The 26134-nt window shown below is 61.0% G+C and overlaps 1 protein-coding gene across 2 annotated transcripts in view; it reads right to left on the bottom strand.

Moving 5' to 3' along the window:
- Nucleotides 1-22120: 22120 nt before the first annotated feature.
- The window catches only part of RPS6KA2 (ribosomal protein S6 kinase A2), a 149495-nt gene continuing 145481 nt past the window's right edge, over nt 22121-26134 (bottom strand). For both annotated transcript variants that reach the window (XM_090280075.1, XM_090280076.1), the window contains 2 exons: nt 25089-25226; nt 22121-23780 (listed from right to left, as the gene is read on the bottom strand). In XM_090280075.1, coding sequence (XP_090136201.1) covers nt 23655-23780; nt 25089-25226 — 264 coding nt within the window. In that variant the 3' untranslated portion in view covers nt 22121-23654. The remainder of the gene's footprint in view (nt 23781-25088; nt 25227-26134) is intronic.

Consider the following 26134-nt stretch of genomic DNA (forward strand, 5'->3'; position numbering starts at 1 on the left):
CGTGTCCAGGCGCGCGCCCCGCGTCAGTGGGGTGGGGGCAGGGCAGTCCCTAGGGGCCGCTCCCCCGCTGCCGCGCGGACCTCAGCTGATGCGCCCTGAGCGCCTCAGCCCCGCGCGTGGCTCCCCAGGTCTCAGAGCTCCTCGCACTGGTCGCGGCTGCTTGGAGTGGAGTGGTGTGGTCCTCCTGGCTCCACAGTGCCCCCCGCCCAGGGCGGAGGGGGAGCCCCCCAACCGGGGCGCTGCCGGGGTCGGTCCTTCTGTTCCTCACTCTCCCTCCGCGGACGCCCAGGGTTGTGCAGCCTCCACCAGCACGCGCTCCACAAGCATCTTCTGCACGCGTGAACGAGCAGGTATAACTCCCGAAGTTCCCTCGGAGATTAGCTTGTCTTTCCTTTTTTTTTTTTTTTTTTTTTTTTTTTTTAACAAACTAAGGGTCCAGGATGTCCGAACTAACAAGCCCCTCTGTGACCAGGGACAGACTCGGCCTGCGCAGCCTGGGTGGGGGCGGGGAGGGGGGGCTCTCCGGCGCCCGTCCTGATGCACCAGGTCTCCTTTGCTCACCACCTGCGTCCCCACGAGTAGTACGTGTGGAGGCGGAAGTCAGACCAGGGGCAGCGGTGTGTGGTGTGTGTGCGTGTGCAGGCATGTCAGCATGTCAGGGTCACGTGTTAATCGTGCCTGCAGAGGGGGGTGGTTACAGACAAAAACACAGCGGCTCCACGTCCCAGGCCCTTTCTCAGACAGGTGGCGCCGCCTGCCCTGCGCGGACACCAAGCCCGAGGAACCAACCCGCGAGCTGCCCATCCGAGCGTTCCCTGTGCGCGGGAGTAGATGTGGGGGGCGTTCTACCAGGAGGCTGTGCTGTGGAAAACGCCTTGGCGCTCCTTACGGCAGATGCCGGCGCGCCCCTCCCGCCCTCGGCTTGGACCCTGAGCCCGCCAGATGGCGCGATTCGGCACAAACTGGCATGGGCCCAGGGCAGGGCCCGGCTGAGCCACGCTGCAGCAGGGCAGGCCGCATGCAGCCCCGGCGTTCGCTGGAGGGCTGCCTGCTCTGGGGGAGGCCCTGGGGCCACCTGCCTGCCCAGCCCCCGTGACCGCATCCCTAGAAGGCCACAGATCCCCCTGCTCACTGAAGACAAGCGACCGAGCCCAGCTTTCATGCGGGATCCGCGCTTACGGAACAGAGTGAAAGGTCAGGTGAACTGAAGCAACATCCCTCGGGCAGCAAGAGTAGCCAAGAGCCCCCATCCTAGTACCAGGGCCACCCCTCCGACAGGGAGCTGGAGCCCCCGGCAATGGCCGCGGTGGGGGCACGGCAGGCAGGGGTGGGCAGGAGGCTGTCCGCCTGGGCCAGGACATGTGGACACTCTCTCGGAGGGTGAGTGGGTCATCTCAGAAGGACACCTGCGGGGGCTCCCAGCAGCCATAGCTGGGAAAGACGCATCAAGTCTGTACAGATAGATGCTTGTCGATTATGCTCGAAAGAGAAAAAGCCAGAAAAAATTAGAAACGGTTACAACGGAAAATACAAATTGAACCAATTCCTTACTTTCCAAATTTGGCAGAAGAGGAGAGAATTGGGCGTTTGTGCCGCGTCCTCAGCAGGGCCCTGGGCTTGGTTAATAGAGGAGCCTTTTCCTTTGCAGGGAGCTCCCGGGAACCGGTCACCCCGCGGCGTGACTGGTTTAGGTGGGAACTGTGCGTCGGGCTGACAGCCCAGCACACCTGCCTCCGATGGGCCCTGCAGGCACCTGGAGGCAGAGCTGGCCCAGGAGGAAGGGATGAGCCGCAGCGTTTTATCCTGCTGGCAAACACTTGCTCAGCACCCGTAGGTGAGCCAGGTCTGTGCCCTGAGCCAGGCTTCCACGACAAAGCCTGGGAGCAGCGAGCCTGCACGGGCTTGCCTGTGGCTCCGGTTCCCTCCTCAGTGAACAGCACAGCCCTGGGGCCTGCGGGCGGCCTGGCTCGGGTGCGTCCCAGTGGCAGACCCGGCACCAGGACAGCACCCCCACGCAGAACTCTGCAGCCTGGGGCCCTTGCCCTCCCCAAGGCCACCAACCTGCCCAGCGCTCCAGTCCCAGGTCACACAGGGGCTTGGCTTTGACGAGGCGGTTTGATGTCTGCTTCTCTTCCAGACCCTAGAAAGGCAACTCGGAGGCCATCAAAGGGCTTTGGAGCAGCCTGTGGCCAGGGCAGGGGCAGGACATCCTGTCATTTGACCGCTGCTTCCATCCTCACTGCGGTCTGTACCCACCCCACGCGCACAAATCAGAGAAAATCACAGAGCTGCCCGGAGCGCACACACAGAGAGGGTGAGAGGACGGGCAGCTGAACACAGCCGGAGGTGCGGACACAGAGCTGGGTCCCAGCGAGCGCAGCGTGGGAGGAGGACAGGGAGGTCTGGGCCTGAACCCCTGCGGCCAGAGGGGACTGCGAACAAAAGGCCTTGACTTCACCACGATCTCCTGCCAACGGCACTTGTCACCCTGCAGCCCGGGGTTCCGTTCCGTGCCAGGACTCCAGCCCAGTCGGCCGGTTCTGGCTGTGCAGGAAGTGCTGCCCCATTGTCACCTCTGCCCGTGAGTGACTTTACTGTGACACTGGGCGTCAGCTTCCTTGGAAGGTAGTCACAGCTCGCTTTTATCTTCAAACCCTCTCTGTCCTTTATTTGAAATGAAAACTAGGTTGAGCCTTTGAGTATCTTCAGCGGCGTTTTATGTGTGGCAGTTTAAAAACCGGAGTATGTACGTACTCCTGGCTGGTGTGGCTCAGGGATTGCGCGCCGGCCTGCGAACTAGAAGGCTGCTGGTTCGATTCCCAGTGAGGTCACAGGCCTGGGTTGTGGGCCAGGTCCCCAGCTGGCGGCACTCAAGAGGCAACCGCACATGGGTGTTATTTCTCCCTTTCTCCCTCCCTTCCCCTCCCTCTAAATAAATAAAATCTTTAAAAAAATAAAAACAAAAACTTGAGTATGCACTATCGGGCTTTGAAAGGAAACAAGGTTTGCTTCAACCCCGTCCTCGCGCTCACACCCTCCGTGGGCAGCTATGCCTGGCAGTGCTGGCTCCCTGGACGGCTTTCTGTGCTGGCTGCGTCTCCCACTGACAACCCCCAAACCCCGCGGCACAGCCGCTGAGGACACACGGAGGACCAGACGGGACGGAGCCTCGGTGCGCACCGCTCTCCGCGCAAACACTCTCATGTTTGGGGCCAGGAGACTTTCCACGTCTCCACGAGGCCGAGCTCCACGAAGCGCTGACAAAGGAGCAGGAGGGGCCTCCCGTGCCCCCAGCGAGGGCGCAGATGCTGAGCTGGGGGCCAGTCCTCTGTGCACGAGGCCACCACCTGCCCGCCGAACACCCAGCTGTTCTCAGCGCCCCTTAGATAGTGACGGACAACAGATGGGGTCATTCTAAAGCAACCGAGAAGCTCAAAAAGAGGGAGGAAGGGAGACGGAAGCCCATGCTGTTCTGGCGGAGCGTCCGCAGGCTGGCGCCCGTGCCGCAGTGAGGGACCAGACGGACTGGGGCCCCACCCTCACCCGCCCCCCCGGCCCCCGCTGCCCTGTGCCTCCTCCCTGCCAGCAGCCGGGACTCTGTGGGAAGGCCCAGACCCCATTCCGGAGCCAGCACCGAGCTCAGTCCACTTGTCTCGGCTCCTCCCTCTTCTTTACGTGGGACGGTCACTGTCAGGGCCCCCGGAGGGCCCTGCACACGACTCCTGTTTGACATAACGTCACGGGTGTCTGTTCACTCACAGGTCTCCCACCTGTGGGAGGACGCTCCTGGTGAGAAGTGGCCTTGCTGGACTTGCTCGCCAGGTGCATGAGGGACGTTACCTGCATTCGTCAGGGCCCTGGGCTCCAGGGCGGTGACACCTGTGGCTGCCCCTCAGGGAGCTAGGCGACCTCTCTGACGGAGGGCGGAGGGTCCCCTTGCTCCTTGCACGGCACCAGAGGCAGGCAGGCCTGCGGCTGTCCCACAGTGACAAGAGGAGGAGCAAGATCCCACCCAGCGAACCAGAGCCAGAGAGACCGGGAGAGGAAAGGGACGGCTGGGCCGTTGCTTCAGAAGCCCTGGGCAGGGCGACACCTTCGGAGCTGACGCCGCCCAGGTAGTAAGCGGATGTGAGCAGTTACCCGACCAAGCGCTCCAGGCTCTGTCTGCAGCCTCAATCCAGTTCAGTTGGAGCAATGAGCCCGAGGGGACCCTGGACAGTCCGGTTCCTGCTGAGCGGCCCCAGGGACTGGCGGGAGAGGCCAGAGGGGCAGGGAGAGGAGGGGACCCTGGCCTGTCACCTGGCGACTCCCAACGTCTTGCCCCGCCCCTGCCTTACAAGATGGAAGCAGCCCCAGGCCCACGCGCCTCCCAGGTGCCTACGTGCCAAAGCTTTGTCGACCGCCCAGCACGCTGACAGACAGAAAGTGACATTAAGGGAGCTGTTCGGAGGGTGCCCGGGCGGGGAGAGGCGGCGTCCCCACGCTGCCACGGAGGGGAGGTGTTGCTAGTACTGCTGCTGAGGCCCCTCACCCAGCGTGGCCGTGCACTGTGACAGCCCTGACCAAGTGCGGACCGTGTCCTCAGGACACTGGGTCAGTGTCCAGTTCCAGGAGCGGCTCGGGCCTGTCCCGAGGTGGCGTCCTCTACCTGTGCCCAGCGCAGCGGCCGCACCACATCCAGTGGGGTCTGGGTCGGCGGTCCCAGCGCAACATGGCGAGCTCTGACCTCGCCTCGGGGAGCGGGAGGCCAGCGCACCTCCCGGGCCAGCCGGTGGCTTCGGGGCGTTTGGGAGCGTTCTCTCATGACCCGCGTGAGAAGCAGCACGTTCTCAACGGCGCGGACCAGGGCTGCTCCAGGGATGGCGGCAGCCCACCTGCCCCCCGCCCCTCGGTCATCTCCCGGGGCTCCATCTCCTACCCATACAGGCCCTGCAGGAATACAGTCCGGCAGCTCCTTCCACAGGGCAACACAATTGGTCATTCGCATTTGACATATACTTTAAGTCGTTTATTGCCATGAAGTTACAGCATTTCAGAATACACACTGCATGGGAACGGACACGCTTTCAAACCCTGGGTATGAGACCTTACGTGTGCGGCCAGTGGCTGGAGGTCTCCTGGACATTAAAGAAAAAGTCAGGAATTCTGAGTACTCGGGAGTTAGAAATTTTGTTCTCTGCAGCTTGTCAGTAATAAATTCCGACACAGTGTACACGTTACTGCAGAGAACCGTCATCGGAATTACTGAAATGGTCGCATGCTGTGAGCGCCCCTTCGGAGGAGAGGGCTTAGCACTTGGGGGGCAGCGGAGCTGGTGCAGGGGTGTGTGGCGGCCCCTGTGGGGACCGTCTGGTTAGTAGAAATAGCTCTCTTGCGCGTGTCCTTTCCCAGGGTTACACATGACAGTGGACTCTGTGACTCAGCAGCTGGCAAGGCCGCCTGTCCAGGCACCAGCTCCTCCCCTCCCACCGTCACGCGGACGCCTTCTTAGTCATCCTGGAAATAAACACAAGGAGAAAGCCCAGGAGAAACAGCTCCGCTGCCAGCTGCAGAGGCCTCGGGCGGCCTGAAGACACTTTACGTGATATTTATCCCGACTGACACTTAGGAATAACGCGGGGCCCCAGCTCCACGCTGCCCGACCGCCCTGCGCTGTGGGAGCTGCCCGGCCTCCGCAGCACCCGACAGCACACGGCTGCTCAGAGTGAAGTTTCACACACACGCGCACACCCGCACCCCTTGAAATGCCTCAGCCCACGGCTGGGCTTCCTTCTCCCCGGTCCTTGCCCACAACACAATGGGCTGGGCCTCGCTTACTGGTGGCTTGATGAGCCGCGTCCCCTGCACGAGCTGGGCCACCTCGTTGGTGGCGTGGCAGGCGAAAAGGAGCCAGTTGCGAGGCTGCACCTTGTAGGCGAATCTCATTGAAGGTCAGGGAGTAACAGCAGAGCGCTTGCAAAGGACACGAGGCGGCGGGGCGCGGCTTACCACTCGGGGCCTGCGGTGGGGGCCACGCCGCGGGCAGCGGCTCAGCCGCTTCAGCCGAGGAAGGAGCCCCTTCTGCTAAAACCTCAAGGGAGCCGAGTTCCTGCCTAAGTGCACCGGGAACGGAAGCGCGTCGGATGCCCGGGAGCGCGGTGGTCAGAGGGAGCAGGCTGACACCGCTCCGGCCCCGTCACAGTCGCCATGCTGTTCCCAGTCCGTCCACCCAAGGGGATGGCTGTGTAAGCCCCCGCAGCAGGTTTTATGGTCAAACACCAGGGCTTCATGTAACTCTGACACGGTTTCCAAACCCTGTCCGGGTCAAGGGGACACATTCGTCAGCGGGTGCAGTGGCCGACGGGCAGACAGGATCTTAGGGCTCCCCACGCCAGTGCTTCGGAATCACCTGTTCCTTCCTCACTGTGGACAAGGGACACCTTCAGACCGTCACACTGTTACTTTCTAACAGTGACTGTCCTGTCTGGAGCTCTTACAATGAAGTAGGTGAAAGTCCTCTAGGTGTTCAAAGCTGCATACTTACCAAACGTCATCCGCCCACTGATGATCTCTGGAGACTTCTGCATGTCATTGATGGCAGCAATGGGGAGCCCCCAGTTGGCTACTGGACCCAGAAGTGCTAGAAAAATAGGAGACGGAAAAGAAGAGGGGTGGTGTGAAGGTGGGGGCCGGGACAACCGCGATTTCTCTGACTTCCCGGTGGGAACGTGGGGCAAGTCACCGTGCCCGCAGCACGCCCGCTCCTGGGGATCTGCCCAGGGCCTGCCTGTGACTCAGCAGGCCCTGCAGTGAGCTGGGAGCCAGGAAGGCCTGGGCAGTTTACCAAGGTCCCGGCCAGCTTTCAGATTGCAACTAACCTCTGAGTGTCCCGTTTAGAGAGCCTTACAATGAGATCCACTTCTTCCACAATTCCCTCTCGCCATCATTTAAATCTTCTGATAACTATTCTTTGTCACTGAATGCTTAAATGCGTTAAAACTTATTTTTTTCAATTGTATTTGAAATATACAAAATATTTCACAACATCTCTAAAAATGCAGAGCCTAAACTGGATACTTTTTCTGAAGAAGGAACCGGATTTAATAGGGGAAAAACAGCTTTCAGCTCATGTGAGCTGCTTTAAGACCTGAGCACCTGGAAGTCTACACTCAGAACCCGATATTGGGCAACTGGGACTGGAAAACACTTTCAGAGTGACAGCAACAACTTGTATTTCAGAAACGGACCGACAGTGTCCCATTTTACAACTACACAGCAACCCGGGAGCCAAACCAAGCTGTCGGTGTTCAACAGCAGCACTATCCGGCTTACTCTCATTTCTGAGGCTGAGATAAGCCCAGTGGCTTTCCCATGACACTGAAAATGGTTTTTGTTAACGTACGACTGGCGAATGCTTCAGAATGTGAAGGGGACCACAGTGCTGGCTGGACCCCCATTCTTGGGAGCAGAATGTTCAACAGCACCCAGCTTCCCCTGCCCCTCAGCACCTGAGATACCTTCGGGCGCAGAACAGTTTTCAGGTCTCACACTTGTAACACTGAGCAGTGACAACACCCGAACTCCCTCGGGGGGGGGGGGGGGGGGAACCAGGGAAACCAGAAACAGCCCAGGCTCCCGGCCATCAGAGGTCGGGGCGGCCCGGCTCGGGGGTGCAGGCCAGGGTCAGGGGCATGAGCCCTGCAGGCCGGGCAGGCACGTGTCTCTGAGGCACTGGATGGCCCACCAGTGCCCTCGTGCTCAGGCTGCAGTGACCGGAGCGACACCCTGCTGCCGGCCTGCTGGAGGGCAGCGCCCTCCTCCTGGTGCACCACCCCCACCCACTCCCTCCCCTCCTCCCGCCCTGTCCTGGGTCGCGCCATTTGCACGGTGTCGCTGGTGCCCTTGCTCTCCTCCGCTCTGGCCAGCCCTTTCCCCACCTGGGTCTAGTCCCCCTGCCCCGGCAGCCTCCTCCCACGGCTCTGCCCGCATGCTTGCTCCCGGGGGCGACTCATGTGCACAGATCCGGGCTTTGTCACGGTGCCCGAAGAGCCACGCCACGAGGGGCGTGAAGGCGTCACTTCGCAGTGGGGGACGCGCATCATCGGGAAGGTGAAGGAGCCCCGGGGGCTTCCGTCACGGCAGTTGTCACAGGGGAGGTGTGACAAGAGTCGGAGCACCGGCAACAGGGTCCGCAAGGCAAGGCTGCACGTGCGCGGTTACCGCCTGCACTTACATATATGCCTTTGAAAGGACATAAGGTGAAAACCCTTTCAACACTGGTCCCCTAAGAGATCTGCCCAGGAAGCCGAACACACCCTTTGTACCGACTACAAGGGCCTCATTCTTCCCTTTCCTGAGTTACGCTTCGTCTGTGCGAATCAGGTATCTGCCAGTCAGGGTCTAAAATAAGGAGCTTCATGATAAATTTGTGAAAGGAAAAGATAAACATATTCTGGATTAAATGGGAAAATATTCACTCCATATAATTCCTGACTGGACACAAAAGAGCATTCCAACAAGTACGTGTTCCCGCGGCCTGTCTGCGGTTCGGGACCTCTGTCCCCACTTCATAGGGGGCCCCGTGCGGGCTGTTACCGGAGAGGCCGGGGCGCTGCGCCCCAGCCCACGGGAGCCAGGCCTGCTGCCCACCGCTGTGAATGCGGAACCCGCCAAGGCCCACAACGAAGCGGGGCCCGTTTCCTTACCGTGCTGTTCGGTGCGACGACGCCCGGGGTCAGACGGGGAAACATGGAAAAGAGAGAGAAAGGAAGGAAGGGTCAGATGTTTTCCCAAGGTCTGGGCCATCAGTTTGCTTCCACCGCACATGTGTTCACGTCCCAGTACCAGAACTACACGCTCTTCTCCCCTGAGCCGGTCTAGTCATATTTCTAATAACAACCTAGAACTAATGAAATAAGCCTTAATTTTATAAAAGTAAGCTTAACCCTGAGCGCTCCCACAGAAACATAATGCAAGTCACAAATAAACAGGAGCCATGTATTATACATAACTGTGCAATTTCTACAAGAAAAAACAAGTTAATTTTATTAGGTTCATTTATTCCAACGAATCAGAAGTATTCTCATTTGAACACACAACCAGTGAAAACTCATTAACGAGACAGCCTATGTCCCACTGTGTCCCAGGCCTCTGCGGCTGCGGGGCTGCCACTCAGGGGGACCCCAGTCGGGCCACTTCGCCAGTGCTCAGCCGCCGTCTGTGGCTTGTGTCTCCGACTACACAGCACGGGCTTCAAGGGGCCACTCCCCGGGAAGCGGCGGGGCCGGACAGAAGGACAGGCTGCGGAATCCCATGACAGCAAAGCCTCCGTTCCCCTTCCCAGCACGGCAGGTCCCCTCCTCCGGCTCTGAGCACAGGCCTCACTGAGCTGTTGCGTCGGCACCGCACTCTTTCCCTACAGAAACGCTTTTCAAGGAGCAGGACCTAAGATCCGAAACGTGCCCTGGCCGGTGTGGCTCAATGGATTGAGTGCCGGCCTGCAAACCCAGGGATCGCCCGTTCGACTCCCCGTTGGGGCCCGTGCCTGGGTCGTGGGCCGGGTCCCTGGTTGGGGCCTGTGAGAGCCAACCGATCGGCGTTTCTCTCCCTCTCTTTCTCCCTTCCTTCCCTTCTCTCTAAAAAGAATAAAATCTTTAAATAAAATCTAAAATGTCATCTTAGAGGGAATTTAGTTTCAATTCAGTACTTTCTCCTTGAATTATACAACAGTTCAAATTATAGAAGGGATGTGAAAAAGGAAATGCCTGCCTTCGTATGCTGTTCAATCCAAGAGTCCTGCATGGAAGTGGTCATGAAAACGTGATTACTTCACATTAATAGTGACTTAATGGTGTAACACGGTCCGAGAATAAAGTCATTGAGCACCGCTGGTAAACACTAAAATCCGCAACTTAACAACCCTTAATTCTATGTCAGAGATGTTCAAAACAGATCAAGTACTCAGTCGAAACATCTAAAAGTCCTATCTGTGCAGAGCCGACCCAGGAGAAGGAGAAAAGCCTCTTGCGATGTATGAGTGTCCGTTCCAGAGAGAGAGACAATCATAAGCAGCACACACACCGCCATGTGGGGGACAGCCACGCACAGTGGGTAGGTAAGAAGCCTTGGTCTTCTATGCGGTGTGCTGCTTTTATCTGACCTCAGTGAAGGTTAAACAGAACCCCCAAACGTCCAGGTGAAGGTTTTCTCGGGCCCACTCACGACTGTGCACGCCCGCGCGGGAGAACGCTCTCCTCCGGGCTGAGCAGGGCGGAGCACGGCTGACGGGGGCGAGCAGGGGGGCCCCCCACCGAAGGAGCTTCGTCCTGTTCTCTTCGCGGCTGCCTTCTTCCGAGCCCCTTGTTATTTCCACGGCCCCTGCCGTCACTGCCCGCAGCCGTCCGCGTCCCCTGCAGGTGCTCCGGTGACCGGTGAGGCGTGACCCGCTCCTGGGCGGCGCCCCCAGCAGCCCAGCCCCGGCTTCCGCCAGGACGGGAGAGGGGCCGGGGTTCGGAGCGCAGAGGCAGGGCTCCTGGAGGCTGCAGGGGTTCGGCTGAACTTCACTTCTCAGCAGCTTCCAAGTTTCGAGTCCGAGTTAAAACCAGGGGGTGCTTTGGCAACTGGAACCCGTGACAGTCCCCCGTGCTTCGCTGGCTGCCAGGAAAGACGCTTCCGGCCGCTCTGCTGCGGGGCTCGCGGCGCCCTCCGAGGCCGGTCCCAGCGCGGGCGAGCGCGCAGCGGCTCGCGGAGGAGGGGTCGCCGGTGGGGACCGGTGCGCAGGAAGGGCCCACCACCTCCCTCCTTCCGAGGCCGTTCTTGTGCTCCGCTCTCTTCCTGTAAATTCCAGCCTGCACCCCCGCCTGAGCGTCCCGGGCGCGGGGCCGAGGGGTCCTGAGCCTTCTGCGTGGCGGGGACACCACTGTTCTCCTGCGGCCAGTGAAGCGCCGCACTACCTGATTCCCAAGCCTGCCCCAACGCCGGTCACTCGGGGAAGGGTCCTAGCCGCTCCGCTGGTGCGCCCCTGGTTACTAAGGGTGAGCCCTTAGCGCCGCCCCAGAAGCCTGCGCACGGAAACTAAGCAGCTGACACCGCATTAACCAGAGCACATCCCTCGCGAACAGCCCACGACCGGGATTCACACACGCGCTAATGATTAACTGACTCGCACATGCTCCCCGACGTCGGCTCCGAAGAGACCGTCTTCGCACACGCCCGTGCCACGCGGGAGGCGTGGTCCGCCCCAGCATCGGTCTGCCTGAAGGCCCCGACGCGGACACGCGTGTCCTGCCTCGGAGCCCACGGCTCGCCCTCACTGCTCCTCACCCCAGCTCCGGAGGGAGGCTGACAGCGGGGGGCCGGCAGCTCCTTTAACCCGGCATCGGACGCTTGGAGCGCTTCTTTAGAAACGCGTCTTGGAGAACGAGGTCTGAGCACGCGAGGAAGAAGGAACTGGGGAGAAGGGAAGCGAGCGGCACCGAGACCAGGACCAGGAACGCAGGGGGTCACGCACCACAGCAGCAGCAACGGAAGGGGACTGCCAAGCACCACACGGTGTCATTCAACAGCCACCAAAGCGCAGGGACGCGCCCAGGACCACACGGTGGACACCAGGGACGCGGATCCGCACACTCGCCACCGAGGGTTAAGGGCACCGGCATCTCCTGGCACAGAACCTGCCGATTACTGAATTATTTAACACCCGTCCGGTTTAAGTGTCCCTAGTTGTCATGGCAAGGCCCTCTCCGGCCGGGGTTTTCCCACCGAGAGCCCGTCACAGTTCCCACGGCGCCCTGGCTTCGGGCCTGTTCTCGTAACTCCTGTGACCAAGCGGGAAACACAAAACCCCAGCGTTGAAAACCCACTTGGAAACCCACGTTAGTAAAGCGACGACTCAGTGCGATTCCCGTGAGGGACGGACGGGCCTGTCACCCGGGTGACACGGTCCTAAGTTGGTCCTGGAAAAACGCGGCCACGCTGCTGGCCACACGGTTCCCGGGTCCCAGGGACGCGGCGGGGGCCGGGGGCGGACACCGTCCTCGACGAGGTCTAGAGAGAACGCCTCTTCCTGGAGGAACACAGCTCAGGCCACCGCCGCCGCCGGGCCCGGCAGCCACCGCGCGACACCCGCCGCCGCCAAGGGCCGCAGGGACACAAGGTCCCCTAAGAGTGAGCGGCTCAGACCCTGACCCGTGAAGGTGACGCTGGAGGAGAAGGTGCCCGAGCAGCCCCGCTCCGCAGCCGACCTGGGAGAACCGGTCAGACCGCGGGCGCGGCGCCCGGAACGAACAGCCCAGCGGGGCCGCTCTTGCTCAGCGGCGTCCTGACCCCTGGAGGCCGCCGCCCAAGGGGAACCGGCCATCACCCCGGGGACACGCGGCCGCGGGGCACCCCAGGGACCGCTCGCCCAGCACCGGCCCGGCCGTCCTGCCGGCCCCGCAGCCCTCTCTCCGGAAGGTCGGCGGGGAAGGTTGGCGGGGACCGTCTCTTTCCAGACCCGCCCGCCCCCATGATGAGTCCCCTCCCCCCCGACCCCCGCGAAGTCGGAGGCGCGCGGCCTCTGCACGCAGATCCGGGACTGATCCCGGGGTGCTGGTCCCCGGCAGCGGGCTTCCCGCGGGGCCCTCCGCCGCCGGGACTCCGACGACCGCGCAGCCCACCTCGAGCCCGGCCCCCCGCCGCGCTCCCCGACGAGCTGCTGCGAACCGCGGCCAAGTTACGCGCTTGGGCACGAGGCCCGCGCCCGGGCGGCCCAGCAAAGGCGCGCGACGTCGGCGACAGCCGCCCTCGGAGGGTCGGCGGGGAACGGGGCGCGGGCGGCGCGTCCTCGGCCCTGGAGTCCGGTCGCGCCGGCGGGCAGGGGCGTTTCGGGGCCGACCCCTCCCGCGCCCGGCCTCCCCCGCCGGTCCGGGCACCCGTCCGGCCCCTTCGTTGCCGCCGCCCCGGGCGCCCTCGTCCGCGCGGCTCGGCCCCGGCCTCCCGCGGCCCCCGGGGGCTCCAGCCCGGGGAAGTCGGCACCTCATGAGGTAGTCCCGGAAGTCCTTGCTCCGGACATAGTCCGCCGCCTTTCGCACCAGCGCGCCCGCCATGGCCGCTCCGGAGCCCGGCCGCCCTCGCCGCCCTCGCTGCCCTCGGCGGCTCCCGGCCCAGCGGACAGAGCGGACACCGCGGCAGCGCGCCGGCCGCGTCACGACAGTCGGCCCCGCCTTACGGCCGCCGGCTCCTGGCCTATGGGAGGGCGCGGGGCGGCAGGCAGCCCGCGGATTGGCTGGCGCGCGCCGCACACCTTCTCGGGCCCGGCGATTGGCTGGCGGTTGCTAGGCGGTGACCCTCCCGGGCGCGGCGGCCCGGCCGGGGCTGTGCGGCCCGGGCGTCAGGGCTGCCTTCGCTGCGCCCCGGGGCCCCGCGCTTCCGCCGGGGCCAGCAGGCTGTGGCTGGGGAAGTGGGCGCAGGGCGGGGCGCAGGGGGACGGCCCGGCCTCGGTCCCCGGGCGAAAGCCACCTAAGCCCACGGCGCCCGCGGGCGCCCCGAGTCACCGAGGGGACGGCGGGGTTTCTGCCGTTCAGAGCTTTTAATGTTTTACCCGGGCCCCTCGGGCGGCCTTCGGCGCAGGTGTCGGGGACTGGGGCCCTCGGACGCCGCGAACGTAGGTTAGAAGCTGCGCGTGGCTGGAGCGCGATTCGGGGCAACGCGGCCACGTCAGCGGTGCCCGCACGTCCCGGCCCAGAGCTGAGCCCCGCGGTGGACGAGCAGGTTTGGGCGGCGGCACGCGCTCGGCAGCGCCCGCAGAGTGGGGATGGGGGGCGATCTACGCCCGTCCGTGCGGGCGGTGAGTGGGGCACGGTGCGCCCGGCCGTGGGATGCCGTAGGGCAGCGAGAAGGAGCAGGGGACCTCTGGGTGCCCACGCGGGGGGGCGTGAACGTTCACGAGAGGAACCCCGGGGCGCAGAAGCGGGCGTGCGGCGCGCTGCTCGGCGGGGCCGGGGCCGCGGGAACTAAACTCGGCGTTTGCACGGACGCGGGGGCGGGTGGCGGCGACCGCGTCCAAGGATGGGGGGCGGGGGGGGGGCGGGGGGCACTTCGCCGTGGACTCCTGCTCCTTCTGAAGCTGCAGCATGAACGTATGCTGTCTGTTCCAAATAAAGGGCATCGAAGAAACAAGTGCTTTGGGAATTAAAACAGTGCCATTGATTGACTCCGATTCCTTTTCTGCTGGGATCTCAGCGGGCCATGCACGGCCTGGAACTTCCGCGAGTGTAGGTCAGTGCACAGGGTTGCAGTCTGCGAACAGCGCTGGGAAGGCTGGTACGGCCCCTGCTGGGCTGGGGTGGAGGTAGGAATGTGTGACCTAAAGGGAAGCGAAGGGGTTTTGATTATCAATAATAGGACTAGCCCTGGCTGGCCTGCGATCGAAGTGTCGCCGGTTCGATTCCCAGTCCGGGCACTTGCTGGGTTGTGGACCAGGTCCCCGGTAGGGGGTGCGCAAGAGGCAGCCACACACTGACGTTTCTCTCCCTCTCTTCCTTCCTCTCTCTATAAATAAATAAAATATTTAATGACAATATATTTATTATTAATAGCTACCTTTTGTGGACCACTTGTACGTTATTCCTCTTTCTCGTATCCACCCCGAAGGTGGGTGTAAGGAAACTGAACAGCTTCTCGAATAAAAACGAAACTGCCCCTGCGAGACTGGTGGAGAGGGGTGGGCATGTCCCTCCTCGCCTGCCGCCCCCAGAGTGAGAGCGGGCTTCTGGACCTCGCTGTGTGCCGTTTCATCCCGATATCTTTCTTTATCTCATGAACAGTGGTTCTGAAATTTGAGCTGTCGGAAGAGTCACCTGCAGATTCTTAAATGCCCCCGTCTCCCCCCTTCCCCGCACCCCCCCCCCCAACCTCAGCCTCAGGCCTGAGCGGCCTCTGGGAAGTGGTCCTGAGACAGCTGGGCAGTGGCAGCGCTTAGACCCTGCTGAGGCCACCTGCCCCGAGTCGCCGGCGGCACGGCCGGGCCCGCTCCCGAAGAGTCTGCCTTGTTTTAGTTTGCCCTTGTTGAGCTGCACACGGTGCTTCGCCCTGCACCTGGGACCTGAGTGCCTCTGAGCCTGTAGCTCCACCTCCAGGTCCCGTGAAAGGAAAGGGTCAGAGGGACGAGTGGAAGAATTAAATGTGTCTGGTGAGTGACACGTGAGAGGACAGCAGGAGGCCCCAACCCTTCTGGTCCACACACCCCGGCACGGAGAAGGGACTGTCGGGGTGGGAGCCACCCGCCGAATGTTAGGTCTTTAGTGGCCACAGTAAAATGTAAAGAGGATCAGGGGGAACTGATTTTAGTGGTCTGTTTAGTCCAACACATCCGAGATGTTGTTTCAGTACATGATCAACATAAAAATTATCACTGAAATATTACATTCTTCTTTTCACATCAAGTCTTCAGAATCCGGTGTGAATTCTGGGCTTATACCATTCCTCTCAATTCAGATGCCAGGTTTCCACTGGCAATGCTTGATTTCTATTTAAATTTCATGGAATTTGCAGTTTAAAAAAGTATATTCACGTATCCAAGTTATTCCAAACGTATTGAAAAGTTTTCCCAAACTGAAATAAGTACCCCCAACTCCCCTTTAACATCTGCCCTCGTGTTGACAAACCGCCTTCTCTTTTTTAGAAGCACCGACTTGGAAGCCACAGCAGCACGGGTTTCACAACGGCACAGGTTCACGTTAGGTCAGTTGACCTCCTCTTGCCGCAACTCGGTTGTGTTAACCTTGGATCGAAAGCTTAGTTGTTGCACAACTGAACGGCATCTCTTCAATTAGCGGGAGGTTTTGCGGCTAATGTACCCGATGCTGTATGGACAGCACCCCTAAACGCTCTGCCTGTTCGTGTCAGAAGGGTTAGCAAAATCGTGATGACTGATTTGTATTCAGAAACTTTCAGTTGCAGATAAATTCTCCTGCCCACCCACCTGCCTGCCTCGCTAGATCCCAAGTCATCTCTGAAAGGAAGCGCGGAAGCTTCAGGTTTAGCGCGTTCACGTGCAGCGCGACACCGGCGGGAAGACAAAGCCAGGGGCCCTTGCCCTAAATCATCCAACATTTGGCAGATATTCCCTTCATTTCAAGAAATCCTTGAATGGGAGGTAAAGTTGAAGGAAATCTTTGTGAAATTCTGCCACGCCTCGGCCGACCAGCACCGGCCAATATCGCTGCGTTCGCTTTTTTTGATTTCTCTCAGGAGTTCCGTGAACTGGCGGTGAGTCGGAGCGCTTGGACGTAGTAACTGAACGACCTAAAACTCTATCCAGGACGCTCTCCATAGTGTCTGCCCCAGAGAATGGAATATAAATATTTCTAATACGTGTCACATTCTGGAACGAAGCAGGAGGAGACACATTAGTGTCTTCTGAAAAAACTCCAGTAGATCTCGATACTCAGCCCCCGTAGCCAGAGCACCGTTCACTGGGAGAGAAACTAGTGTTTTCACCTCTAGCTGACACTCTCCAAGACCCCGCAATGCCCGCCCCTGCTTCTTGTCCCCGGCCTCAGGTGGGCTGTGTTCCTGTCTGCGTTTGGAAGCCTGGCATTGGCCTGGCCGGTGGCTCGCAGCCGGAGCAGCCCAGCTGGTCCTCGTTCATTCGTGTCTTGTTCCATATTGGAGTTGGTGACGGGCATGTTAGATCAGTTTATTATTATAACTTTTTTTAAAGCTACGTGAAGCTTCAAGCAGTCAGAAAATATATGTATATTCTGATACACGATGTTTACTTAACACGTTTTTCACGAATGCGAATTTTCTTTAACTGCCGAGGGTCGCAGGCCCGCCCTGCTTTCCTCTCCGCGTGGTGGGCTGCCACGTTCCTCTGATGCCCACGACGGTGTCTTCTGGCCTCGGCCACTGGTGCCACTCTCTTGTGTTCCCTACGTCACCCCCAGCAAGCTCTGCCCGCCTCCCACGGGGCGCCTCTTCTTAGCCTGGAGCCGGGGTGGAAACTTGGATTCTACCGACTTTGTCGAGGCCTCAGTTGGCAGGTGACTGAACGTGACAGAAGCCACGGAGGCCAGAGCAGCCGGCTGAACCGTGGCATAGTGGAGGTGAACGCACAGTGGGGGTGATCCTGTCACCCAGATTAGTCAGAAACGTTGGAACACAGAATAAGGTCTGTTTGTTTCTAGAGAAATCTCTCACCCACAGAGTGGGTTAAAGTTTGACTGGGTTTTGTTTGTCTACTTGACTTCAGAGCGGCTCCCACGCAAGCCGGGCCGCAAGGATCCGCGTGGTGGTTCCAAGCAGCATATCTGAAAGCTAATCTTTGGCTGGTCTCGTTCGTCCTCTTTGGCCTGTTTCCACGCTTCACAAAAGAGACACAGCTCCACGAAATTCCGTGCTGACCCAGCAAACTCTGGCGTCCTTGGATCGCTCGCCTGAAGGGGACCTTTGCGCCAGTGGCAAGAAAAGTGACTGGATATTTCCACTGGGTGAGAGCGGGCCGCGGTGTGGCTGGGTCCCCGTGTTCTGTGCCCTGTCACACACACGCACACACACACCCCAGGAGGAAGGGGAGACATGTTCTGTTCCCTGTCACACACGCGCCCCCCCAGGAGGGAGGGGAAACACGCCCACACTTCATCCCATGTGCTCATCACAGAAGCCCCAGGACCATGGTCCCCCCGCAGCTCATAGAGGCTGGAGCTGGAACGTAAGCCGTGAACATGACTTCCAGCTGCCAAAGCCAAGGTGCTTTCTACTTCCACACACAGGTCGGACTAAGTGCCGGAATTACGTTTTTCAGGGACTTTTTTTTTGGGGGGGGGTGGATCAGGGAGAGGGAGGTTTTCTAATAAGTGGGAGCAGCTCAGGCCTATGGGGGGGCTCCACCCCCGTCTCTCTGCTTTGGTGTCTCTCACCCATGGTTCAGCCTCACCCACCGCCGGAGCTGCCGAGCGCCTACGAGAGGCAGGTCAGGTACCGGGTTTGGGGTTCCGGTGAGCAGCAGACAGGGGTTCTGCTGTTGTTGCCTGTGGACGTGGGGTCCTTGCAGCGTCGCAAGGAAAGCCGCCTAGGAGACCCATGTAGGGGGATTGTGGCATGGCAAGATTTATCTGTGGTGGCAAGTGCAAAATCAAAGGTGCTCCCCTGGGTTCCCAATGTCCCGTCTCTGTCCACCCTGCTGGGAAAAAGTCCAGTTTTGCCTTCATCGGGGCCAGAAATAGGGCCAGTGTCCAGACGTTTTGTGCCATGCCAAGGCTCATCCAGGCGAGCCTCTTTCACTACCCGGCCAGCTTAGGGGGAGAGGGAGAGAGCGGGGGGTGGGGGTGACAGAGAGAGAGGGAGGGAGGGAGAAGGAGAGTGGAGGGGGGAGAGAGGGAGGGAGGGAAAGGAGGCGCAACATTCTTGTTGAGCTCAAGATATATTAGCTTGGGCTTGGAATAGACCAGCCGCTTCTCAAAATAACCCACCCACTTCCCGAGCTTTTGCAGGCCTCTGATGGGCCCACCTCCTGAGCAATCCGTCACCTAGACCTTCCAGGGTGTGACTCTCACCCAACTCAGCCCCTTCCCCAGGCCAGACTGACCGGCTCCTACTGCACATGCACAGAACGCCCCCTTGATGGTTCTGTCCCTTCCCCAGTGGTCGGTGGGGCGCAGCCCTGTGGTCCCCGGGGAGTGTGTGATGCTGTCACCTCCTAGCAAAGCAAGTGGGCGTATGCTTCCTCGTTTACCACAGTCCTTGGCATCTGGCCCTCTTTGTCCCTCTTTATTCACATCAGACTGCCTGCGCCAACACGGGGGTCACAGTCCGACCGGAGAAACAGGCAGAGAGAAGACACCCCTGCCAGGCCGTGCCGAGTGCCGGGAGAGAGACCTCGGCTGGGAGCAGAGCGAGCTTTGGGTGGGGTCATCAGAGAGCCACCCTGGGAAGGGGGACCTACATTGCACGGGACCCAGTCTTCGCAAGACCCAGGGTGGGGAGTTCCAGGCAGAGGTGGCCGCAGAGCAGACCAGGGCTCCCCATGGCAGGAAGCAGCTGGAGTCCATGTGAAGGGTCCGGCGGGGCCCCTGCCACCCTCACCGTGGCCTCAGGGACGTTCTCCCTGACGAGCTGATGCAGCAGCACACGGGCTCCTGCTGGCAGTGACCGCCGTGGGCCGACCCCGTGCCTTGCTGACACTAACCACACAGTACTGCTTCTGAGTGAGGGACTCCCAGCTAAGGAGGTGCAGGGGGCTGAGTGCTTGTGTCCCCTCAAGTTCACTGGTTCAGCCCGAGCTCCCCGTGTGACAGTATTAGGAGGGGGCCTTTGGGAGGTTTAGATGAGGGCATGAGAGCAGGCCACCTATAAGGACAGACCAGAGCCGGCTCTGAGCCCATGAACCGGGAAACAGGGCCGCAGCAGATGCCCATGGGGCCGACCACTGGTCTTGGACTTCCAGGGTCAGACCCAGAAAGAGACAGCTGTTGTTTGGGCCCAGGCCGAGGTGTTTTGTTCTGTGGCCCGAGGGATAGAGCCAAGCAAGACGGGAAGGAAGGGAGTCAGATTTTACGGTTTAGTCCTGGCATGTGGTATAAATAGTGCTTGCTTCCCAACAGGGCTGATCCCAGAGTGACAGGGACACCTAAAAATACACAGGGAGCCCTGACTGGTGCGGCTCAGCTGGCTGGGCTTCGCCTTGCAAAGCAAAAGGTCGCTGGTTCGATTCCCGGTCAGGGCATGGGAGAGGTAACTGACCAATATTTCTCTCTCGCGTTGGTGTTTCTCTTCCTCTCGGTCTCCCTCCCTTCCCCTCTCTAAAAACAAACAAACAAACAAACGAAGAAGCAAAGGAACAGGTGGATTCCATCTGAGAGTCTCCTGAGCGGCCGGTTTCCTGAGCCGCTGATGCACGACTGTCTTCCACCATGAAGACCCTTTTTAAACCAAGTTTTTCCTTGTACACCAGTCATATGAATGATTTTGTCTACGAAAGACAAGTATAAGGTGACTTTCCTGCCCTCTGTAAAGGGGCTTCTGAAAGGAGACATGTCAAACTTTCCCCTGTGTGCGAGGTCACCAGTGTTAATAAAAAAGAACCCAGACTCAAACATGGAGACCTCCCTGTGCGGGCCTGCGCCCGGCACGTTTGTCACTCTCCCAGTTTTTCTCCGTGTTGACACAGATCGCGGGCCCCTCAGTCCACTGAGAGCTCCAAGGGGTGGGGGGGGGGGGGTGCGTGTGAGGAGCGGGCAGCAGGTCCCCAGCCTGTTGTCCCACCGGGACTTTTTCCAGGAGGCCGCTGGCCCGGGAAGCAGGGGAGGGGTAGGCCTTTGGCCGGGATCGCACCCCCCCCGCCCCGCCCCCCATGCCCGCAGGTCCAAGCACAGTTTGGAGGAGGCTCACCGTCGCCCTCTTGTGGCGGGTCGTGGCACGTGCGAACACACGGCCGACACTTGCCCACAGGAAGCAGCGACGTTTGGGAAGAAGAAATGAATTGTGACCGACCCCGTGCAGTCAAAAGGCCATCCCACCCCGCACCGACCCCAGGGCACCAAAGCCCTGGTTAGGCCTCCCAAGCCACATGCGTCGTGCTGGCCGGACGCGGGCCGAGCTCCCGGCCCAGACCTCACCCACCCGTCCCTCGGTCAGCTGTCGGTGCAGGCGTCCCTGCCTGGGGACAGACACGGCAGGTTCCCCGGGCAGGGCTGTTCTGGGCGCGCAGGTGGGCGCTCCCGGCCCAGTTCCGCTTCAACCTCTGCCTCCCCGAGCACCAGGCGATGTGGGGAGCACGGGGCGCTGCCCAGGGAGCAGTGGAGACCACGCCTGAGCTGAACGACAGGAACTGGGGAGACCTGGTCCGCTGGGCAGCACTGATAATTGTAAGAAGCTCTCGTCTGCCCGCAGCCTCTCACTGGCCCCGTGGAGCCTCCCCTGACGTGTCTGGGTTGTCCCACCATGCCCTCCCGTGTCCCTCTGCCCAGACTCTGCACGGAGGGCACTCACGCATGCACACACATGTATACACACATGCACACCACACGGCTCTCCATGAAGTCTGTTTCATGCCGGCAGAGGCGACAGTGGCCCAAAGTCCGGGCAGTGGGAGCTTCCCTGCAGACTATTATGGGTAGCAACACAGAAAGTCCAGGACACCGGGCGAGGAAACATGGGACTTCATAAAACCCAGGTTTATTTAAAAAACCGATTCAGAAAGTCGGAAGGCGTAATAAATACCTGTACAGCGGCGCCCGTCTCGGGCGCAGACCGAAGCGCGAACAGAACGGCCCGTGAACGCGGGCGCGGCGTGTAAACGAAGCGTGAGGCGGGGGCCCGGGTGGGAGGCGGGGTGGGAGCGTGCTCCACACCGAGACCCCAGCCTCCGGCAAGTTCCCGTCCCTCCCCACCTGACTTCCTGAGCTCGGGGGCCACTCTGTGGTCCCCGCTGTCTTTCCTCGCCACTCAGGGCACGGTTCCTTCCTCGGGCCTTCGTGACTCGCAGAGGTGAAGGACAGGAGCACGTGGGAGCACACACAGAGCCGTCGGTCGCCCTGTGCTGTGGAGACCCAGTGGGGACGGGGACAGGGGACAGTCCCAGCACGCGGCCTCGGGAACACCATTTAAGGAGCTGAACACTGAGAACGGCTGCCACATAGAAGCGAACGGCCTTCCAAACATTGACACACACACACACGAAGCCGCGGACGATCCAACCTCGGAGCAGAAGTGACATCTGGCTGACTTGGGTGGCATCTGTGAAGGCTCTCCCACCGATGGGGCAGGCGAGCCAGGTTTCCTTCAAACTGGGGGCCCCCAGGGCAGGTGACACCCTAGAGGTGTCATGAGGGGCCTTTTCGCAGTGGGTTAGAGGCCTGAGTGCCAGGGCTTGGTTTTCTCAGAGCAAATCCTGACCTGGCACGTGAGCAGGGGGCTGTGTGACTGCCTGTCACCTGTGCAAACCCTCCAGAGCCTCGCACTGAGCGAGGGGAGCCCTGTCATCCACACGATGGTGTGGCCGCCGGCCGGGTTCCCACGCGGCATCACCCCTCCTCCAGGCTGCCCTTCTCCCTGCTCTGCACGAGGTGGGGGCACGGAGGTGTCTGCAGGCTCAGCGGGGCAGGGAGGCACAGCGGGGCCTCTGGGCCCGAACGCCCAGGAAGGGCAGGGCGGGGGCGAGGTCCGCCTCCGGGGTCCCTTAGGACAGCAGGCTGCCCTCACCACGTAGCAGAGATGGCCGGGGCTGGGCCGTCCCAGCAGGGCCCGGGCAGGGACGCACACGCTGGCCTGCCACGCCTCTCAACTCCAGGCCCCCCTGCCAGAGCTCGGGGGCAAGCCTCGTGCAGACGGGCCAGGCCGAGGGCACGGCAGGCAGCGGGGGTAGCAGCAAACACGAGACAGGCTGACTTTGGTCGGTTTCTAGGAGGGGAGCACCTGCGACCTACGGGCGCCCCAGCTTCTCCTGCGTCTGAGAAGTGACGTGAGTCAGACTAAGCAAAACGACGGAGGGCGGAAGTCACCGGAGCCTCGGGGAGCCTTTCTATTGAGAGAACGACAAGTGCCTGACGGGGCTTGGCAGGGACACGCGTGTGTGAACCTGTCCCCACCTTCCACGTTTGGTGGCGCCGAGAAAAACGTGCTGCGTGGAATAGTTACGTTCATGTTCTAAGGTCTGAACACCGCGGACCAGGCTGAGGAATAACTTCACAGCAGGTGGCACGTGTGTGTGTGTCCGTGTGCTCTAGAGTGTGTTGAGATCGGGGGACAAGAGAAGCCATGAAATGACGACTTTTATAGCGAAAACCTGGCTGGGATGGTCAGGTGCTCCGGCAGCCCTGCCTGAGCGCAGAGGGCCAGGCAGACCGAGCGGCAAGTGGCTGTCCCCCTCCAGCCTGGCAGGTGGCCCCCTGGCTAAAGGACACGTGCTCGATCCTCCTGACCCAAGCAGCGGGCGGAGCCTGCGTGACTTTACTTAGCAGAGGGACGCACGCCTGGTGCGAACCCAGGGACACACCGACTGCCAGGCGCCGCTGGTGAGGACAGATCTGCGTGACAGAGACATGAGGACACAGCACAGCTTCCACACACTGCGTCGCCACTCTGCGGGCAAAGCTTCCGGCTCCCTGGCCGTCCCCTCCTGCCCCAGACGGTGACACAGAGGACTGAGCTCAGGGTCCCCGCGGGCGCACGTTCTGTGGACAGGGGGCAGGGCGAGGCGGGCAAACCCACTGCGGCGGCAAAGCAGACCCTCAGCCGTGGGCGCCCAGCACGGGGCCGGCACGACAAGGCCACTTGGGTCATCTCAGGGGACGTGGCTCTGCTCCTGGGGCCCTGTGCCCCCCTGACATTCTTCAGCCTGTGGGCACCCCGGGACCTCGAAGCCCGCTCCCTCCTGCAGACAACGAGGGCCACGCTCCACAGATGGGACCGAGGCACCGGCTTTGTCGTTGGGAAAGTATCTGTCCGCGTGAACAGCAGTCATGGCGGCAAAGAGCTGGGAGGAACCGCAGGTGTTTGGCATGGTGGCTGTGGTGACCGCAGTCCACGTGGCCCGTTGGGGGAGGGGGTGGCAAGGTGCGTGGAGCGAGGCATTGCGAAGTCGCCGTCCAGACCCTCCCGGGCTGAACGCGGAAGCGCGGCCGAGCGCGGCGCCCGTGGCCACCCCAGCGGCGCGCGGTGCTGGTGCCGCGAGCCAATGACGTCGTGGGCCTGCGCTACAACCGCGTGGACGTGAGTCTCTTCATGCCTCTGCGTTGGGCCAGGCTGGACGCCAGCACAGGCTCCAGCCGCGGCGCCTGAGGGGTCCTGTTTAGAGCCAAGTAGGTGGCGGCCATCGCGCCCTGCAAAGCGGGGGAGAGGGCCGGTGAGCGCGACGCCACTGCTCCTGCCGGAAGCCGGCAGCCCCCGCCTCCTGGCCCTGGTCGCCCCCATGTGTGGGGAGGGGGCGGGGGCGGGGCGCCGAGGGCAGTGGGCTCAGGACCCCGTCACCACAGCCGCCCAGCACCCCCCGCCGTCCTGGGACTGCGCCCCCGGCTGAGGCCCGGGACTCCACTGCGGCCGGGCGGCGGTCTGCTGGGCTCGCCGGGTCCCCCCACGCACATGCACCCCACCAGGGCCTGGCCACGCCCTCTCGGCCACCTCCTCGGAGCTGGACAAACTTGCGTAAGGAGCCGGTCCCAGTCCTCAGGGAGGTCCAGACCGGACCGCTCCTAACCGGATAGCTCTAAGCCCTTCCGGTGGGGGCAGCCCCCATGCTCAGAGCAGGGGTCCCCCCCCACAACAGGGCCCCATGAGATGCTGCTGCCCTGATGGGGGTCCCCTGTGGAGTGAGTCCCGGCATGCTTGGGGCCGGGGTGTGGGGTCGCCTGTCCTATAAAGGCATGGGGCCCGGGCAGGTACCGAAAGTGTAAGCGAGGGAAGGTGACGTCTCTGGAAGGCTGGCTCTGCCCCCCGGTGACCTGAGACCTGGCGGGAGCGCGGCCTCAGTCCTCCAGGCCCAGACCCCAGGGCTGCCACCCACCTGTGCTCCATCTGTGGCCTCGGGCCCCTTTCCCAGCCCCTAGGGCTGGAGGCCCGCACATTTCAGAGGCAGAGCCCGACGCGGAGGCGCGTGGCCGGGGAGCCGGTCGGGAGCGTTATGGGAGCCGGTCAGGGGCCGCACCTCACCTGGCTCAGGGGCAGCCTGCCTGGGAGCCAAGTGTCACTGAGCCCAGCTGCCCCGCCCAGGTGCACAGGTGTTTCTGTGCCACCTGGTAGAGGTGAGCCCGAGAGAGAGGGACGTCCGGCCCAAACAGCCTGGAGTCACCACCCGGGCTGTCGGAGAGGCCTGCAGAGCTTCGGTCTAGAATTGAGGAGTCTGGGACCAGGGGTCGGCACCACCCAAGGCCCTCCCTCACCTGCCTCTGCCTCTCCCTCTGTCTCTGCGACTCTGTCTGTCTGGGTCCTCCTTTCTCTCTCTGTCTCTGTCTCCTCACCCTCTCTGTCACACACGCACGGAAGCTGCCAGCCGTGTTAACAGATGTGACTTATTCTGCAGGCTGCGTGTGAGTGCACGTGTGTGATGAAATGTGAAAGCACCGCAGTGCCTCTGGGACCCCCGTCTGCACGCTGACTCTTTACGTGCCCCGCGCCTGAGGCCCCGTGGGTACCTTCACCAGGTGGACGTCCTGTCTGCTGAGCTGGTTTGGGGACAGGTACTCTCGGTTCACAATCCACGGATGTTTTAGGACCTGAACTGCCGTCAGGCGCTGCTGGGGGTCCACGTGGAGCATCTTGGAGACCACGTCCTGGAGGGGAGGTCAAAGGCGGGAGAGAAAGGGGATGGTCTGAGTCGTCGCCCAGGTCCCTGAGCGGAAGCCCACCCTCCCACTTACGGCAAAACCCAACCACGGTTCCTAAGCGATTCTACGCATTTTGGGGTCAAATATTTATTTTCAGGTTTGTAAGTATGTGGCTGGATTCCAAGTTTTAACCAACCCCGAAAGGTTGATCTTATGTTAAAAGTTTTATATCTAAAGAGAAATCAAACGTGGAGATGTTTAATGGTGCCTGCGCGTTACTGAAATCCTATTTCGCTACGATGACATCCTCCCAGAGGGAGAAGCCACGTTCACAGCAGTGAATGCAGCCACGGTTTTATCCGCATCACCCAGAAACAGCGGCTACAGCTCATCGACCACGGAACTGACAACCAGTAACCATCACGTACATCATCTGGGCTCCAGTTTAACAGACATGATTTGATTATCTGATTGCAACGTAATAATAAAAGCTCCAAAAACTGGTCAAGCACAGAGCTCCACATGACATGTACATGTTGCATCACATGTACACACACGCACACGTGTGTATAATTGAAACTGTGGCTTGCATTTGCACAGCATTTCATGCACCTGTTCTTCTGCATCATCAGGTCCGTCCTTGGGGGGAAAGAGGGTGAATGTTACTTTCCCCCTTTTGTAGATGAAGGTGCTGATGTTTATGGTGATTAACCAAGTGCCAAGAACGGCCCCCGACGGGAACCCAGGCTTTTTGTTGGCGTGCATCGCACCGCGCTTCAGGATGAAGAAAAGGATTAGTGCGTGTGCATAACACAAAGCTGAATCACTCCGCAGAACCTCTGGTCATAAACCACAACATGGACAGACCACAACACACCCTGTTTCCCACAGAGAAACCCGATGTGATGACTTTT

The sequence above is a fragment of the Furipterus horrens genome, unplaced genomic scaffold, assembly GCF_987537825.1.
Source record: "Furipterus horrens unplaced genomic scaffold, mFurHor1.1.pri manual_scaffold_6, whole genome shotgun sequence".
In the NCBI taxonomy this organism is placed as follows: Eukaryota; Metazoa; Chordata; class Mammalia; order Chiroptera; family Furipteridae; genus Furipterus; species Furipterus horrens.